We start from the raw sequence: 18,299 nt of genomic DNA, 5'->3' as shown, positions 1-18,299 counted from the left end.
GGAAAATGGATGCTTAAATGGCTTCAGCAGGCATTCATACCGGAAAAAAAATCCATTCCATCAGCATCCCTAAGTAAGGGAATCATTCCAAGCGACATCAGAAATTGTGATTTTCCTATATAATTTTTCAACTTCCCAATATTAAATACAATATATCATACAAACCCTGGAGACACCCTGCAGTATTTGTGAATTAGAGTTGTTTTCATTAGGTTCAGTGAATATTTATGCAATGAGGATATATTTCCAGATATGAAACACTGGCTACAAACTGGTACAATCACAATAGATGAAAATACAAAAAGCAAATCAAATTCCAATGTTGCTGAAACTGTTTCTTCTTCTTTAGGTATAAGTTTTAAGAAATTAAAATTAAACTGGGAGACTGTGAGGTCTAATCCCACCTTAGCTATGAAAACCAGATGGGTGACCTTGGGCCAATCACTCTCTCTCAGCCCAATCCACTCCCCAAGGGATGTCGTTGTTGGGAAAATAGGAGGAAGGAGGTGTGTTGGATATGTTTGCTGCCATGAGTTATTTATAAAAGCAATAAAGGTGGGATATAAAAAGAAAGAAAGAAAAAAGAAAAGAAAAAAGAAAAGATAGACAGATAGACAGACAGACAGACAGTTAGATAAATACAATTAAGGAGAATTGTAAAACCATATTTTAGTATAATAAAATTATCATGCTAGTCAAAGAAAATAAATTTCCTAAACAATTCTCAAGCAAATTATTTGGAAATAACAGTAAAGTAATAATAAAGATTGAGAAAGACATCAAGCAAATTTGGAAATAACAGTAAAGTAATAATAAAGATTGAGAAAGACATCATGAAATGTAGTGAAAACCACATGAAAAAATATTATCTGTTATTGTATAATTTAGATTGCACAATTAATGCATATACTATTTTACAGATCACTGTAAGTAAAATGCCCATATACATTTTGAGAGAAAGAAGGATGGGCTTTAATAGTTTTTTTAAAACTAAAACTAAAGGGTGTCTGCAGAGCATGCATATCTTTCACATATCACTTCCATGAAAAAAAATAATCTACCTCATTTGTCTAGAAAAAATGCATTAATGAACATAATTAGATGATTATGTATTTGTGTTTCTGCATATTTACTCAAAATGTATTTAAAATATCCAAAATACTATTGTAAAATATAAGGTATTTCTTCAACTTATATTTTTACTTAATTTTTTTAGTTAAAACTTTAAAAATACTATGATTCATAGCTATAAACATGTTTGATAAAGTAGGCAGTGTTTGATTTCTGAAGAAATTAGTAGGTAAACTTCTCCACAACACAGATATAAACATTAGAATATTTCCAACCTTGTAGATTACCTTGGTTTTAACATAAAGTAGCAGTTAGTAACAAAAACAAACAATCTCACATCAAAAGCTTTCCAGTTTTTCCACAATTTGAGGTGTATGTAACTCAACCTCAGTATTTGTCACTGAAGAAAGCTTACCCCTTGCATGACCCATTTCTGACAATCTTAGCGAAGTATTAGGCTGATGCCTTCATATACACAATTACACCACCTTGATTATTTCCTTCCCCTTCCTGCAGTTGTGTCCTCCAGTCATATCACAATAGCCATCACAGAATAATGAGTTTATTACCTGACACCTTTGAGAAAAAGAGAATTCTTTTTCCTACCTACAGGCAATCAGGAAATGACAGCGTCTAAACTGACTACAGCACTCTCTCTCTCTCTGTTCTCACAGTAGGAAACAATTTTTTTTAAAAAAATTCAGTAACAAGAGTTAATATTCAAGTGCATACTTTGATATATTTACAAAAGGGCAAATTTCTAGTACATTGGAAATCCTGAAAAGAATACAGTTCAAAAGAAGCAGCTGCATACTTTTAGAGAGAAACTTCAACTTTCCACACCTTCTCTGTTCAAAGCGGGTTGTCCTGTTCAAATCTCTACTCACCCAGAGGTACATCATGTCAGTTTGGGCAATTCCAGCCCAGAACCTGATGGAGTCGATCCCAGAATGAGAGACCAGACTAAAAAGTGATTACCAAAAATGTGGAAGGGAAGATAGAAATGAAACGGTTAAAGGTGGTCTCTCTTCCTCCACCTCCCACTTTGTTTGGCTCTCTTGTTTACACTTCCACTCTTTCTCTTTTTCTCGTTCTCTATCTTTGGGAGTTCCCAACCCTTGTGTGTGTCTGCGCGCGAGTCTCTATTGGTGTACTTAGAGCTCACACTCTCCGTTTGCCTCTGGGGAATTTCTCGTCATTCTGCTTCTAAAAACACAATTGCTTCTTCAGATTCTTGCAACAGGCACGGCAGGGTGGAGTCAGCAATAAACACAAGCTAATTCCTAAAGCTATAGTATGATTAAAATAAAGCTTCTTTTAAGGTGAATGGAAACCTGTCTCTCTCAGGATAGAAAAGCAAAGTATTCTTTTCTATACTTCCCAAGTTTGCTTTTCTGTACAAAAATCATGAAAGAACTCTGAGAACATAATTTACCTGTCTTGCCAAACCCTAGCAAAGCCTATAGCCAATCAACAGCATTGGTCAGCTTACCAAATTTTTTACCTAGCCCTTAATATGTATTTGTAAATAGAGTGCTTAGTGGATTAAGGTACAGAAAAAGTCAGAATACTGCCAGAACCAAGAGGGCAGTTAGTAAAATATGCTGGAAGTTAAAGGGATAATACTAGCGACCTACTAGGGGGTGATGCGGTTTGTATTTTGTGCTAATTTTTTTCTAGAAAACAGCAGATGTTGTAGTAAATTCTGCAGGAAGCACTATGTTTCAAGTGTCATGCTTTCCAAAAAGACAGCGATACCTTTTGTAACAGCACACGGATTCATATCCTAATGCACAATTTCAATAGCAGCACCAACAGAAGTAATTTCCCCAAGGAAATATTCTTGAACTGTAGAGCAGGTCTGGAAAACAAGATCCTACAGGCCCCGTCCTCACTGGCCAAAGGATAAGTGTCACCTTATCTCATAAATTCCATTTCCAACCAGTGCTCCAGCAAACTGGGGGAACAGGTTTGCCTCCCTCTTGAGAAAGAGGCACATTTGATTCTGAGGCTCAGTACGGTAAATCTTATTGCTTCTGCCTTATGCTCAGCTTTCTAGGTAGCTAGTTTAAATACAATTCATGTAATCCAAGGATTAGCAATGAAAAATCTCTGAATGCCAACAGTGCAAATCTATATTTAGTTGAGGGAAAGCAATCTTGCCACAGACAAGCGATTTTTAAAATAAAGCAGTAATTAATTCCTTTTTTTCACTCTATGATCAATCCTTTACTGAAACTAGAGCAAAGAAACCAAAGAACAACATAAGCTGTGCCAACAATTATTCTTGAGCATCATAACAACATTATTAGTCTTTTTAACTTGCATAGTAGAATTAGAAGCTGCCTCCTTACTTCTTGCCTTTCATTCAGGACTTAAGTTTTGCTTCTTTTGTGCTATGGGAGATTTTGAATTTTTTGACATCCAGGAATCCATGGGACCCAGGAACTTCATAACAGAGAGAGAAAGAACAACCAAAATAATAATGTCTGAGGTTATTTAAGTATATATTTGCTGGTATCTATGTACTTTTTTCTTATTCCCAACTGTAAATCTCATAGGATTATAGAAAAGCAGTATTGGAGCAAAAATAGTGCAGAACCTAAGCACTGAGTATTTGGCCAAAGTCCTTCTTTAGAGCAGCAAGAGTGCCTTTATGGTGTAACAGAATACCAATATGAGAAAAGGTGACCCAGTTCAAACACTGTGCTGTGCTATAATGTTTAATTATGATTTCTGGAATAAATAATTGGTTAGCTTCACTCACTACATGCATGTGTACAAACCATAATAGCTGGAGTCAAACAGCACAATAAGCAAAAAGAAATAATGACCTTATGTCTTCATAAAATAAAGTTGCCTCTAGGCAAGTTGGGTGGCATATAAATTTAGTAAATAAATACATAAATTTAATATGATTTGTGAACCAAACTAGATAGAAGCTTCCCGCTGTGATACATTTTCTTTAAAAAATTATCAGTCTTAGAGTTCCTTTTAAATAAATAGAAAAGGAATAGCAAAGCAGGAAGTAGTAGTATAATTGTCAAGGACACTAGTCCCAGAGATGGTAAGGCGGTGTGCTACCAATACAAACTATTATAATACAGCAAGCTATGTGGATCCAACCTTGCATTAAATGAAAGGAATAAAAATGGGAGGCACCTCACCAAGAGAAGCTTTCATTTGCAAACAAGATGTGACTTCTTATGAAGATCATTCTAGGACAGGGGTGGGCAAACTTTTTACGAGAACAAAAGTAGAGGCGGCGGGGCAACAAGGGCATGTGATGGGTCCCTCCACGGTCCCCTCCCAGGTGACAGCCAGGGCTTTGGCACCTACTTTTTTCCTGAGAGGACGGTGTCTGCCTCCCTTCATACTCCTTGTGGAGGGACACACATGCCCCGTCACCCCTGACACCACTACGTTTGCTCGGCTTCTTCCATGGGGGCACTCTTAAAGTCAACCTTTTAGTGGTCCCGGAACATCCGCCCACCTGCCCGGCACCCGCCCTCCTGGAGCACGCTTTCTTCCTTCTCCTGGAGAACGTGCCTCTTCCAGCCCGGCCTGGCCCGGCCAGCCAGCAGGTGACCACATGTCCTGGGGCTTGTCGCGAGATGCCTGCAGCATGCTCTGTTCTATGTGTCAGGCCCAGCAAGTCCGAGCAGCTGGCGCATAGAACAGGGTGGTGCTGGACCATTGGAGAAGCGGACTTCTCCAACATCTGGCGCCGCCCTGTTCTATGTGTCAGGCCCAGCAAGTCCGAGCAGCCGGTGCATAGAACAGGGTGGTGCCAGACCATTGGAAGCGGAGCAAAGCCAGAGATTAGTAGCTGCCTCTTTCGGCGCAGAAAGCTTCCCCCAACTGGCCAGCTGCTCTCCTCCTTCTCTGCCTGTTTGTTCTGTATGGCCGAGGAGGAGACCAGCCGAAGCGCTGCCAGGCGGGGGCCACGCAGCGCAGGGCAACACACCACCGCCCAGCCCTGGCGAGGGAAAGCAGTAGGCGTTCCCGGGCGGCGGCCTCGGCCCCGCCACCAGGGAAGCAGCTGCCCAGCTCCGTGTTGTGTATGCGATTTTTGGTGCGGGTCTCTTTGTCGGCCCTGATTTTTTTTTCAGAGGGGAATATTTTTTTTTCCAGAGCCGGGCCGTATTAAAATGACCAACGGGCGGATGTGCCCAGCGGGCGTGGTTTGCCCACCCCTGTTCTAGGAGGATCTTCTTTTCAGATAGTGCCTGGTGTTTCAGTGGCACCTTTACAAGTAGTCCTTGACTTATAATCACAATTGAGCCCAACATTTCCACCGCTAAGACAGTTGTTTAGTGAGTTTATGACCTTCCTTGCCATAATTGTTAAGTGAATCACTCCAGTCGTAAAGTTAGTAACATGATTGTTAAGTGAATCTGGCTTCCACATTGAATTTCCTTGTCAGAAGGTTGCAACATGACCCCAGAACACTACAACTGTCATAAACACATGCCAGTTGCCAAGCGTCCAAATTTTGATCGTGTGACTATGGAGATGCTGTTAACTGTTGTAAATGTAAAAAAAACAAACCATTGTAACTTCAAATGGGCACTAACGAATGGATACATGTTGAGGACTAACTGTACTCTATTGTAGTTGGTCTGAAGCATGAAGAATTAATTACCACTTTGAAAGTAATGGACCCTATAAGAAAAAAATACTTTTGGATTCAATTATCCAAACTCTATTTAAATTTCAGAACATGCATATTATTATCTTGAAGTTGTTATATTATACAACTAGCTTGGTACCCGTGCTTCGCTACAAAACTAAGTGATTATGCTTAGATTTTGGGGAGGAAAATGGGGGGGGGGGCATTCTGCCCCTGCCTATCAGCATCCATCGGTATTCATCTGGCTAGTGTCCTGTCAGTGTGTGAGAGAGTTGAGGACTGACTGGAAACTGAAAACAGTATTTGCTGTGTGAGCAAAAAGGAGACAGCAAGGAGCCTGGGCGTGGCTTAGCTCAACTGTTTTGTACTAAAGCTGGTTGCTGCTCTGAAACTGAAACTCCTCTCCTCTGCTTGTGTTTTGCATTTGTAACAGATTTCTTTTCAGGTGGGGAGGGGAAGTAGAACTCCTTAGCATCAGAGTGTGTTAATAATAATAATACACAAAATACTAATTCTCTGATGGTCATTTTGAAAATTCCTTTCTTAATGAGCACCTAGAAGCCAAGAGGAACATATGTACCAAATTCCAAGTTTATAGGCTTTATAGTTCTGGAGATTTTATGATGATGTGCGAGTGATATTTCGCTTTTATATATATAGATATTCAGATTATATTCTTTTACCAGCAAGAAAAATTATTGAGAAAAAAGTACAATTTCAGTATAGAAAACATACTGCAATTTCATTATGATCAAGGATTAATTCCTCATTGAGAATCATGTACAGGAATACAAATAGTTTTCCCAGTTTTCCCATTTAATTCAAATTCATTAGATATTTCTTATTTCCAGATCCATGAGAAATATAACAAATCATTTTTATTGCAAAATTTCTTAGAAAACAAAACAGCAAGGGATATAAGATTTAGGTTTGATATTGTCAAATTAGAGAGCCAGTTTAGTGCAGTGGCTAAGGCACTGGGACAGAAACCAAATTTCAGTCCTGCCTTGAAATGAAACCAGTCACTCTCTATCTCAGTCCAGGCAGTTGCAAGAGTTAACACTGACTCAAAGGCAGGGAAAAAAATCAAAATAATGGAATTCAAGTTCTGCATATTAGACTTTGTATATGCAACAGAATGAAGTCACACAATTCTGAACAATACCACTTCAGTTAAGATGTGAAATATATCTTGTGGGATTTTTCTCATAGCTTTTTTATATGATTTGGAAAAATCTGAATTTAAGCATTTTATAAGAAAACCAATGTGGCAATAAGAAATTATTATCACCTGTTTTGTTACATATTTTTCGTACGAGGAATGAAACTTGTCTTCTTACCACTAAATAATCTTATCATGATTGAATTCTACCAATGCAATGTTTTTCTTCTAACAGCATATATTATTCTCCAGTTTTGCCTCTATAAACACTATCTTTTCTGCTTCCTAGCAAGGGAAAGAAAGAAAGAGAGAGAGAGAGAGAGAAAGAAAGAAAGAGAGAGAGAGAGAGAGAGAGAGAGAGAGAGAGAGAGAGAAAGAAAGAAAGAAAGAAAGAAAGAAAGAAAGAAAGAAAGAAAGAAAGAAAGAAAGAAAGAAAGAAAGAATTTGATTTTTGACAGCTGGTTTTATATAAAAAATGGATGATTATTGGATTCTTTCTTCCAACAAGCCTACATGTCTACACAAAGGAGAATCTTTAGAGCCATGGTGGCGAACCTATGCCATGAGTGCTGGAAGTGGCACGCACAGCCACTTCTTCCGGCACGCGAGAGGTCCCCCAGAAGAGCCCCACTGCGCATGCACGCCCGCCAGCTGTTTGTCGGGTATCTGGCGTGCATGTGGGAGAGGCGGGGATGCATGTGCAGACATGTGGCACGTGGGGGGTCGCATGCGCATGCGCAGGGGTGTGGGCCCCCCCACGTGCATTGCCCTTTTGGGTGCTGGCATGCGCATGTGCAATTTTCGGCATGGGAGCCCAAAAAGGTTAGCCACCATTGCTTTAGAGCTATTTGACACCATTTCTGTCTTTGATAAGGTCCAGTTCAAAGATAAGTTTAACTGGACTTTAACTTCAACTTGATTTCTGATATTTCCATGTAGTTTTCACCATGACAATACACAAGCATTTAACTATAGCTTTCTCCTGAGACATTTTTTTTAACTTGGCAGGGTAATCTGGGGCCTTGTTATTTTCTAGTGGTCTCATCCAAGTATAAACCAGACATAATCTTGCTTAGCTTTTTGACATCAGCCATTTTTGGCTAATGCAGGAATGGCTTACACACTAGCTCCTAGCTTGTCTTTCCATTAAGGTCCATGCAAGGTTTTGGACTCTTAAGCCAGAAATATGTGTTTTCACTTTGGGAAAAAAAGTTTGAAAGCAATTTTTAAAACATTATTTCTGTTCCTAATATGCGTAATTTTTAACTATTCCAATTCTTCTGGCTTTCTACTTACATACAGTATCTAATTTCATTCCCTTTTTACACATATGTGAATATAATTCTGTCTATCTACTACAATTTTTCACTTATTATTTAAAAAAAATAGTTTGCTATTGGAAAAGTACAGTTCTGAAGAAATATCTATTCAGAATAAGCAACTAAACATTTAGGGCATTAAAATGTTTAAATGTGAGACATAACAAAGCACTCAAATACATACATTATCCCACTCTTTATCTGTAAATAAGTGAAGCGTCTCCAACTTGTATGCTACTAAGGAAAAGAAGCAAAAGATAAAAGGCTAGATGATATAACCTGGCTGTCACATTTGAATTTGCTATTATAATGCTTCTGAGAGCAACCACCATCCTTTTGAATAATTCTGTCAAATATCAGGAACAGGGCTTCAGACAACAAAAAGCAGTTAGTTCTAGCACAGGCCTCAAAGAGTTAAAATCGGATAAAACTGAACCAAGAACAAAACAGCTATCTTCTGTGTGGGTGGTGGCATAAACTATAAAGTCATTTACTTATGATTGGATGTACTGTTGAAAAGGAAGGGAGAAGATACAGGTCATAAGACCCTTTTTGGTAAATAGCAATATGGCATCTGCTCAGGTTTGATTCAGACTGTCAGATGATTCTCTTCTTTTATCGCAAGCACTCAGAGAAAAGAGCCTTTGACCTTGGTTAGAAAGAGCTGTTATCCTCTAATTATATCTTTTTTGAATCACACAATCCAGCATGCAATTAATATTAGCCACAAAGGAAAAACTGTTCTGATGCCCATAACATTAGTAGTACAGGCCACCCTCTATGAAATAAAAACCCACTCATTTCACCCTAAAGCAGCATAACAAAATGATTTGTGGAATCAGAAACACTTTCCAACTAAAAAGGAACAGATTATATTTTAAACAAAAGTTTTCAGAAAGATGTGATATGTACTGAAGAATAAGACCTGTTTTATAAGCAGAGGAAGATTCTAGCTTGTTTCATCCAAGAACAATGAAATCATTTTAACTGTTCTATAGGTAAGTCATCAAAATAGGTATAGGCAATTGGTGTATTGCCTCATTCTATGTTTATCCTTGTGCCAGCAGAAAGTCTCAATATTTTTCTTCTTCAAGAAAAGAGAATCACTCAACATTTGTGAAACAGAACCAAAACATGCAAGGAAATACTCTTTATGAGCAGAAATGTGGCTTCTCACCTGTGAAAAAGAGCTTGGGAGGTATGTACGACAGGGCACTGGCTTCAATCAGAAAGATATATAAATGGGAATAAAAAAAGAAATAACTCAATAATTGTATAGGACTTTCCCCTTTGCCATATTTCAGCTCCAGTTAGTCTGATCTACTAGGTAGTTCTAGGAATAAAAAACCCATTCTTTGTGTACATCAAAAACTGCCCTATGGCTGTGACAATAAAAGAAACTACAACTTGTCTTTTACATAATGATCTGCTAGGCTGCAGGATAAAAAAGGTCTGTGTAAAAGAATTATATCGTTGCAAGTCCAGCTAATTAAGAGGACTCCAAGGACAGAATTGTTATTAGCCAAGAAGCTGCCAGACAGGATTAAAGAGTAGAGTAGTTCTGCTGAGATACAAATGGGGAGTTCTCAAATCCAAATCCAGAAAACTGTTAACTGCTTCATAGGCAGAGAAAAGTTTGATAAAGTACTGTTAGAGCAATACAACTGATCATCAACCCATTCATAATACTTAGTGAAAAATTATTTCCCTAAGGAGGAAAAAGATTTGAATAAATATTGATGTTTTGAGTGGGGCAAAATAAGAAAAGGTAGTATGGGATGCTTAATTATACAGATAATTTTGTTTCTCAGTTCTTGTCTAGTGTTTCTAAACCTTAACAATGTTTAATAGTTGGAAAATTCTGGCAGTTGAAATCCATCCATCTTAAAGTTGCTAAGGTTGAAAACCACTGTGTTAGACACATCCATCATGTTACAGATTGGATAATGGATAATTAATGGCAACACTAACTGTATTTAACAACAGTAATATGTTGGAAATGTTACTGACTTAATTAAATGCTACATATATTCAAAAACAGTGTTATAACCTAGTAAATAATGTTGTCAGGAGGTAAGAACTGATGGACAACAGCTGCTTTATCAGCAGTAACATCAGGTGGGAAGTTTAATCTAGAACTTTGAGACATATAAAATTGTGTGGATGAAATACATTCATATGGCAATAGCAATATGGAAGGCACTACATTTTCTTTGGAAAACCTCAATGGGTGAAAATTAAGTACAATGACATTAAAAAAAGGGCATTATTAATACAGCATTGATAGAGAGTGGGCTCCAGTAGGAGGCAACATTAAAAGAAGCTGCAGCATTTTAACACTGAAGGGAATATGAAGCTTGCAAACTCCCATATTCACAGCCATCCAGCCTTCACCTGAGTCTAAAGCAGTATCTTCATGAGTGATAACTGTTCCTTCTACTATAGTCACTAAAGAACTCTTCCAATCTTGGACAGAAAAAAGTGCTAGTCCCTTAGGATGAACTCAGAAATCTAAGGATGCAAAAAGTAATCTAGAAGCAATCTCATCCATCTCGCTCTATTAAACTGGACCTTCCAGGAAAAGGCAATTTTCATGGCAATTGAAAACAGCAAGAACAGTTGTTTCAAGAATCTTCTACTTTTGTAGAACTAGTTGAATGTCTCCAAGGGTGGGATACGACAGGGTTAACTACCGGTTTGGTCATTTACGAGGTTCGGTGATTTATGATGTATTTCCCTGCATGCTGCACGCCTGTAAATCATCATCAGCATGCTGTGTGCAGAGAAGCAGCCATTGAAACAGCCTTCTTTTCCTGCTTTTTTAACTGCAGCTGTGCCTCGTTTGGCAGCTGAAGTTGAAAAATCAGGAAATAATGATCAGGTAAGAGCCCGGGTGGGTAGGTGGGCAAAAACATTAGCAGACATAGAACCGGTTCTATGTCTGCTGCTCTTCAGAGCTACCGGTTCTACAGAGGTGGACAGAACCGGTAGAAACCCACCCCTGAATGTCTCACTAAAAAAATTGGACTTTTTTAAAAAGTGTTTTCATTTTCTAAAAAAAAAGGTAACTTGTGTTTACTTCTTATGACATTGGTCTATGCCCATCTCACCCACAAATCCTCTGGACAAGACCTATGAAATATGACCAGTAGAAATGATTTCATTTCCCCCCATTTTTACCATTTTAATTGCTTGTAACTTAGCATTAAGTGTGGTAATCCTTTCTCTCACACACCATCAGCCCTCCAAGGTGGGTTGGACTAGGCAATCAAAGTCACACGAGCTAATGTTATCTTTATTATAAAATTATAGCAACAGAAATTTGCAAAAATAATATAATTCCCCCTAGTATTGTCTGAGATGCTTACTCAAGTTATAGACCTGACCCAGATTCAAATTTCTTCTAACTGACTTGTTATTTTGGTTTCTCAAAGTTATTTCTTTTTCCAATTATACACAAACTAGGATTAGAGGAAGGATGTCAGGGACGTTAGTGGTAGCAAAAACTACCAAGGTACAATCCCAAAAGGCAGGAGGCCACCTAGTCCAACCCCTTGCTCAGTCAAGGACATCTAATGGCCCAGCCTCTTGTAAAAATCACCAAGAAATTGAGAGCTCCTGTAGGTAATTAGCTCTACTGCTGAATAGGTTTTGCTACCAAATCTCTTGTAATGTTTAACCAAATTCCCCCTTTTGCAACCTGTACCTCTAAGTCCTGAGGAAGAAGCCAAGAAATTCAGAGTCTGATGTACGATTGGTTGGCATGAATACAACAAAACCGTACAGATGTACGTCCTTCTTCTAAATTCCAATTTACCTTTACTCCTTCCTCTTACTGAATTCGACTTGCTTTTTGCTTTCTTATTACTTTATTTTGTTCAAGCTATTTACATCCCTATAGCAATTTTTGCTGCCATGAGAATATGTTTAACTAAGTTAATCTTCTCCAAATGGTATTTTCTGTGGAACCTTTGGGGGATATTTTTTTAGTCCTGTTTCCGATCTTTAATGTTTAAAAATGTAATATTTATCCAGCTTTCACATACTCCCATCACCAATGATTTTGTTGCTATTTTATTTCACAAATAAAGGAAGCAGGAGTCTCTGTGTCATACTCTAAAGTCTTATAAATGTATAGTACCATGAATATTGGTTGCTTCGCATGGTATAAATCAGTGGTCCCCAACCTTTTTGTACCAGGGACCGGTTTCAAGCAGAAACATTTTTAAAGGACCGGGGGAGAATCCGAGTTTGGTAGTTTGCTTGCAGACGTTTCATTACCTGACTAGGTAACATCTGATGTTGTTACCTAGTCGGGTAATAAAACGCCTGCCAGCAAACCACCAAGTTCAGGGAGCGCCTCAGCCCTGCCTCCCTCAGCCCCATCCCTCAGGTGTCTCCCTCCCTCCCTCCCTCAGGTGTCTGCCTCGTTCCTCTCTCAGTCACTCTATCGCTCCTACAGCAGCCCAGGAAGAAACTGCTTCAAAGAAGCCGGGGTGGGGGTGGGGTGGCTTTTCCTGTCGCCACAGCTTCCCAGCGCCCGTTTCACCCCACCCGCCCGCCCGCCCGCTCGCGGTTCAATCCACAGTGCTCCGTTCTACCTGCCTGCCTGCCTGCCTTCTTCGTTTCGGAGCAGCTTCGGCTGATAAAAAGAGGCGAATAGTTATTATTCTCAGCGAAGCTGCTCCCAAACAACCAGACAGGCAGGCAGGCAGAACGGAGCACTGTGGATTGAACCGTGAGCGAGCGGGCGGGCGGGGTGGGGGTGAAACGGGCGCTCGGGGAAGCTGCGGCGACAGGAGCCACCCCTCCCCGGCTGCTTTGAAGCAGTTTCTTCCTGGGCTGGTGGAGGAGCGAGAAAGCGACTGAGAGAGCTGAGCCAGAGAGCAGGACAGGCTTCGTTGCTTCCTCCCTCCCTTCTTTCATTTGTGTCCTTGATCCCGATCCCAGCAGCATTCACCGAAGGCGAAGAAAGCCGCCATTTTTTTAAATTTTATTTTCTTTGCGGCCCGGTAAAGAGTGCTCCACGGCCCGGTACCGGTCCGCGGCCCGGTGGTTGGGGACCCCTGGTATAAATAGTCAGAGACCTGTACAATAGGAATAAAATGTATCTTTAAAATGTAAACATATCTTTATAAAATAACTCAATAATATAATTTTTAAACAGCATTTGTCAGCCTTTCCAGATAGACCAGACAGGTAATACCCGTAGATGAGATAATTCTATTTTATTGTAAAGCTATATCAACAAAATCTTACCCAAGTCTGAAAGTACACATATCCTTTACAGCCAGAAACCGTAGGGAAAACCCCTTCCAAGCCTCTTCCTCAACCCAATAGGTAGCTGTAGGCCCTGCCCTATCTTATCTGACCATTCCCTAGGGCAGCATCTCTTCCTTCCCCTCCCCCAGGTTATTCTCCTATACCTTTACAGCATTCCTGGAAATATTAATTCAACAGTATTATTTATATCTGTATAATTATAAAGGAGGTTGGCGGCAAAATGCCACCAAATTCTATTCTGCTAAGCTGGGCACTTTTAAAAATATATATTGAATGATAAACAGTTTCATATCTTGAATTTATCCTCTCAATTGCTCTGAACATTTTTATTGTTAGCTGCTACCGTCTGAAACGATGACATGTTTTACACATGATCAGAACTGTCGTTTCCATTTATTTTGTAGCTTTAAAACTTTGGAGTTTAATACCATTTCATTTTAATTTAGCATCCCAATCGCTAAGGTTGCAACAAGTAACACTATGAATTCTTCCTCTTTCCTTAACATCCCCCAAAGTTTTGTCTGATCCTAACTTCTCTATATTAAGAGAGAGATACATTTGTGGAAATAAAAGCTATAAAAGAAACTCACACAATGGAATGGGCGTTGGTTCTTACCTGATACGCCTCTTCTCGTGGAACTGCGTAGAGCATCCAGAGAGTGGGAGGTGCTTCAGTCCTTCCTTCTCACAGGCTGAGTTATAATTGAAGAACGCTCCTCCTTCCTCCACGTGGCTCCTCCATGCGTTCTCCCAGTTTCACGAAGACGAGAGGACAACCATAATCCTCTAACTGAACTAGTAAACAACTCAAGTATATACAATAACGATCATTGGCCGAAAAACAGAATTCCCTACCAGACGGACCAAGAAGGTGGGGCTGGATGCTCTACGCAGTTCCACGAGAAGAGGCGATCAGGTAAGAACCAACGCCCATTCTCCGTAGAACTGCTGCGAGCATCCAGAGAGTGGGACATACCAAAGCATGTTTGTCCTACGGGCGGGACTCCGTCTGGATCGGAATCTCCTTAGGATCCCCAACCACTTGCTGTAGGACTCGCCTGCACAAAGGACGCTTCAGCCGAAGCGAAAGTGTCAATCTTATAGTGGCGTATGAAAGGTGACGGAGAGGCCCAAGTGGCCGCCCGGCAAATGTCAAGAAGCGAGGCTTGAGTAGCCCAAGCTACTGATGTAGCTGCGCTCCTGGTGGAATGAGCCGTTATCCCACTGGGGATTGGAAGAGCTTGAACTGAATAGGCCTTGGAAATGGTCGCCCTAATCCACCGGCCTACCGTGGATGGTGGTACCTTTTGACCCAGCGTTTTAGGCTGAAATGACAAAAACAGGGACTCCGATCTCCTGATGGATTGCGTGCGACATATGTAAATACGCAACGCCCTTCGAACATCGAGGGTGTGCCATTGCCTCTCCCTATCATGCAGAGGCTTTGGACAAAAATTAGGTAGGACCAACTCCTGCGCCCTGTGAAAAGCAGAATTGATTTTTGGTAAAAAGGAGGGATCTGGTCTCAAGACCACTCGATCAGAATGAAAAATGCACAAGTCCTTCCTCACGGATAGAGCTGCAATTTCAGATATCCTTCTAGCTGAGGTGATCGCTACAAGAAAGACCACCTTAAAGGTGAGAAACTGGAGTGGTACCTCCCTGAGAGGTTCAAAGGGAGGCCTAGTCAAGGCCAGGAGAACTTTGTTAAGGTCCCATGTTGGATATCTATGCACTACCGGCGGGCGCAAATTAGAAGCCCCTTTTAAAAAGGCCTTAATGCGAGGGTGGTGGGAAAGAGAGCTGAAGGAGCCGCCAGTCACCACCGTTGAGAGGGCCGCGACCTGTCTTCTCAACGTGTTGGGAGAAAGACCTTCATTTAGGCCATCCTGTAAAAAGGCTAGAATTTGTGCTATAGAAGGAGAGCGAGGATTGACAGAGGATTTTCGGCACCACTTACAGAAGCTGTTCCAAGTTGAATCATAAATTCGAGTAGTGGAAGGCCTCCTGGCAGCCAGAATGGTATCTATGACCTGGGTAGACAAGCCTTCTTCAATCATTGTTTCCCGCTCAACCTCCAGACGGCTAGCTGCAGCCACTGTGGTTCTGGATGAAGCAGAGGTCCCTGTGACAGGGAGATCTGGTCCAGCGGGATCCTCCACGGCGGAACCACCGATAGACCGTGAAGATCCGCAAACCACGGCCTCCTGGGCCAATATGGGGCCACTAGTAGGATCTCCGCCCTCTCGAACAGCAACTTCCGAATTACCCTGGGGATCAGCGGAAGCGGAGGGAAGGCGTACAGGAGGCCGGGAGGCCACGGGCAACGCAGGGCGTCGTGGTTCTCTGCCCGTGGGAAGGGAACCGAGAGAAGAACCTTGGTGTCTGCGTGTTGAGCGGCGAGGCAAAGAGGTCTACCAGAGGAGACCCGAACCTGTCTGCTGCTTCCCTGAACAACCGCGGATGCAGGCGCCACTCTGCTGGGTCCAATGTGGCCCTGCTCAGCCAGTCTGCCTGGACGTTGGAGACCCCGGAAATGTGCTCTGCCCTGATGGAGGAAAGATGCGTCTCTGCCCATCGACATAGTCGTTCGGCTTCTCTCATGAGGATGATGGAGTGGGTGCCTCCCTGACGGTTGATATGGGCTTTGGTGGTGGTGTTGTCCGTAAGGACCAGAATGTGGTGCCTTCTCACCTGAGGAGCGAAAGCTCGCAGGGCTAGGTATACCGCATGAAGCTCCAACCAGTTGATGTTGTGTCGTCGTTCCGAAGGAGACCAAACTCCTGGGCTGACAGAGACTGCAGATGGGCCCCCATCCGGAAAGGCTTGCGTCTGTCGTAAGAGTGACCCTTTGGGGCTCCTTGAATAGATGACCTCTGTTGGTAGAAGGTCGAGTCCACCAAAGAAGGGATGAGAGAACCCTTGGAGGTATCCTTACCACTCGACTTGATGTGCTCCTTCCCGAGCGCTGGTACGGCAGAAGGAACCACTGCAAGGATCTGGAATGCAAACGAGCCCATGGGATAATAGAAATGCAGGAAACAAGTTTCCCCAGAAGCTTGGATAAACTGAGCAAGGACGCTTTACCAGTTCGCCTGATAGTCCGGATAGCAGTATGAATACTATGAAGCCTCTCCTGGGAGAGGAAGACCTTACCCTTAACAGAGTCAATTACAGCTCCTAGGTGAGCTATGCGGGTGGAAGGGCTAAGTTGGCTCTTCTCCCAATTCACTAAAAACCCGTGATCTTGTAGCACTGAAAGGGTAACACTAGTATCCCTCTCGGCCTGCTGTCGGGAAGGGGATACGATAAGGATATCGTCGAGGTAACAATGGATGCGGATGGGAACCTGTCTAAGATGGGCCGCCAGAGCTGCCAGCACCTTCGTGAAAGACCTCGGGGCTGAAACAAGGCCGAAAGGGAGGGCCACATACTGGAAATGTTGGTTATTATAACAGAATCTCAAATACTTTGAGTATGAGGGATGAATGGGAATAAGGAGGTATGCCTCCGACAGGTCAACTGACGTGAGCCAGTCCCCTTCCCTGATACCCTGTAAAATAGACTGTAGAGTCTGCATCTTGAACTTCTGGCGCCTGACAAAGCGATTAAGTCGCTTGAGATCTAAAATAGGTCTCCAACCCCCTGAATGTTTAGGCACCAAGAACAAGAGAGAATAAAAACCTCTTCCCGTTGAGAGGATGGGACAGGTTGGATGGCCCTAATGTCAGCCAGATGTTTAATGGCGGAATCCATAAGAGCCCGCTTTGTAGGATCCCTAGAGACAGGTGAAATCCTGAAATGTTCAGGGGGGAGAGGAATTGTAGAACGAGTCCAAAACGCACGGAACTCCTCACCCAGGCATCCGAAGTGGACCTCTCCCAGAGGTCTGCAAAATGCCTGAGACGACCGCCTATGGGGAGAAGGTCTGAGGCCCTATCTGGGCCGGCGGGAGGCCCTTGACCGGAGCCTCTAAAGGATCTCCTAAAGCTGCCTCCTCTTCGGCTCCTGTCTCCTGTATCACTTCGGTCGTGGTAGGATGACCGAAACGACGGGGAACCCTGGAATCTAGGGGAGAATGACGACTGGTATGGGGGCGAAAGGAGCCCCTCCGAAAGGGCTGGGACCCTCTAGACTCCTGCCTGCGAAAAGCGAAGGAAGAAACTTCTTCTTACTTGAGTTTCCAAAAGCAAGGGTTCAAGGGCAGGCCCGAACAGCTTCCCTTCTGCCAAGGGGCTGAAGCCAACTTGGATTTATTTTTAACATCGGCCTGCCAATGCCGAAGCCAAAGTAATCTCCTAGCTGTAACATGGGAGGAGATGGCCCGTGAAGCGAACTTAACCGAATGAAAGGTGGCATCAGCCGCGAACTCCGCCGCTGCTGTGATCTTTGCAATATCCTGATGGGCCCTGGTATTAGTCGGGGGGATATGCTGCTTGAGCTGCCTGAGCCACTTGATGGAGGAACGGGTGAAAAAGGAGGCGGCCGTGGCCGACCTGATGGCCCAGGCATCGGACTGGTGAGCTCGCCGAAGAGCCATCTCCGCCCGCTTGTCCTCTGGCTTCAGCGCCCAACGCATCCGTAGGGTTGGAAGAGGAGGTCAGCCTCACAATTGGATCGTCTACCTCCGGGGTGTCTAACATAGAAGAGAATGCTGGGTCCAGATTAAACATCCTCTTATCCTGACTAGAGGGGGCGGGTGTAGGACCCACCGAGGCCAACTGCCTCGCAACCAAGTCTGAGAAGATTGGGGGGGCCGGAATAACTTCTGCTTCCACAATCGGTTGCCTGAACATGAGGTCATCTGGATCCTCCGAAGTCGATGGCGGTG

The 18,299-nt window shown here is 42.4% G+C and overlaps 1 protein-coding gene across 19 annotated transcripts in view; it reads right to left on the bottom strand.

Annotated features, from left to right (window-relative positions):
* Nucleotides 1-18,299, bottom strand: part of RBFOX2 (RNA binding fox-1 homolog 2) — a 257,017-nt gene that overhangs the window by 149,666 nt on the left and 89,052 nt on the right. The window contains exon 1 of one of the 19 annotated variants that reach the window (XM_026694948.2): nt 1,959-2,197. The exons of 16 other annotated variants lie outside the window; for them this stretch is intronic. In XM_026694948.2, coding sequence (XP_026550733.1) covers nt 1,959-1,973 — 15 coding nt within the window. In that variant the 5' untranslated portion in view covers nt 1,974-2,197. Of the gene's footprint in view, nt 1-1,958; nt 2,198-18,299 lie in introns of those variants that run through there. 2 more of the 19 variants (XM_087968381.1, XM_087968376.1) reach the window with 2 other exon arrangements.

This window comes from Notechis scutatus, chromosome 6 (genome assembly GCF_049901735.1).
Source record: "Notechis scutatus isolate UNSWTSFEM ecotype Mainland chromosome 6, rNotScu1.2, whole genome shotgun sequence".
Lineage (NCBI taxonomy): Eukaryota > Metazoa > Chordata > Lepidosauria > Squamata > Elapidae > Notechis > Notechis scutatus.
This window is presented reverse-complemented; position numbering and strand designations above follow the sequence as displayed.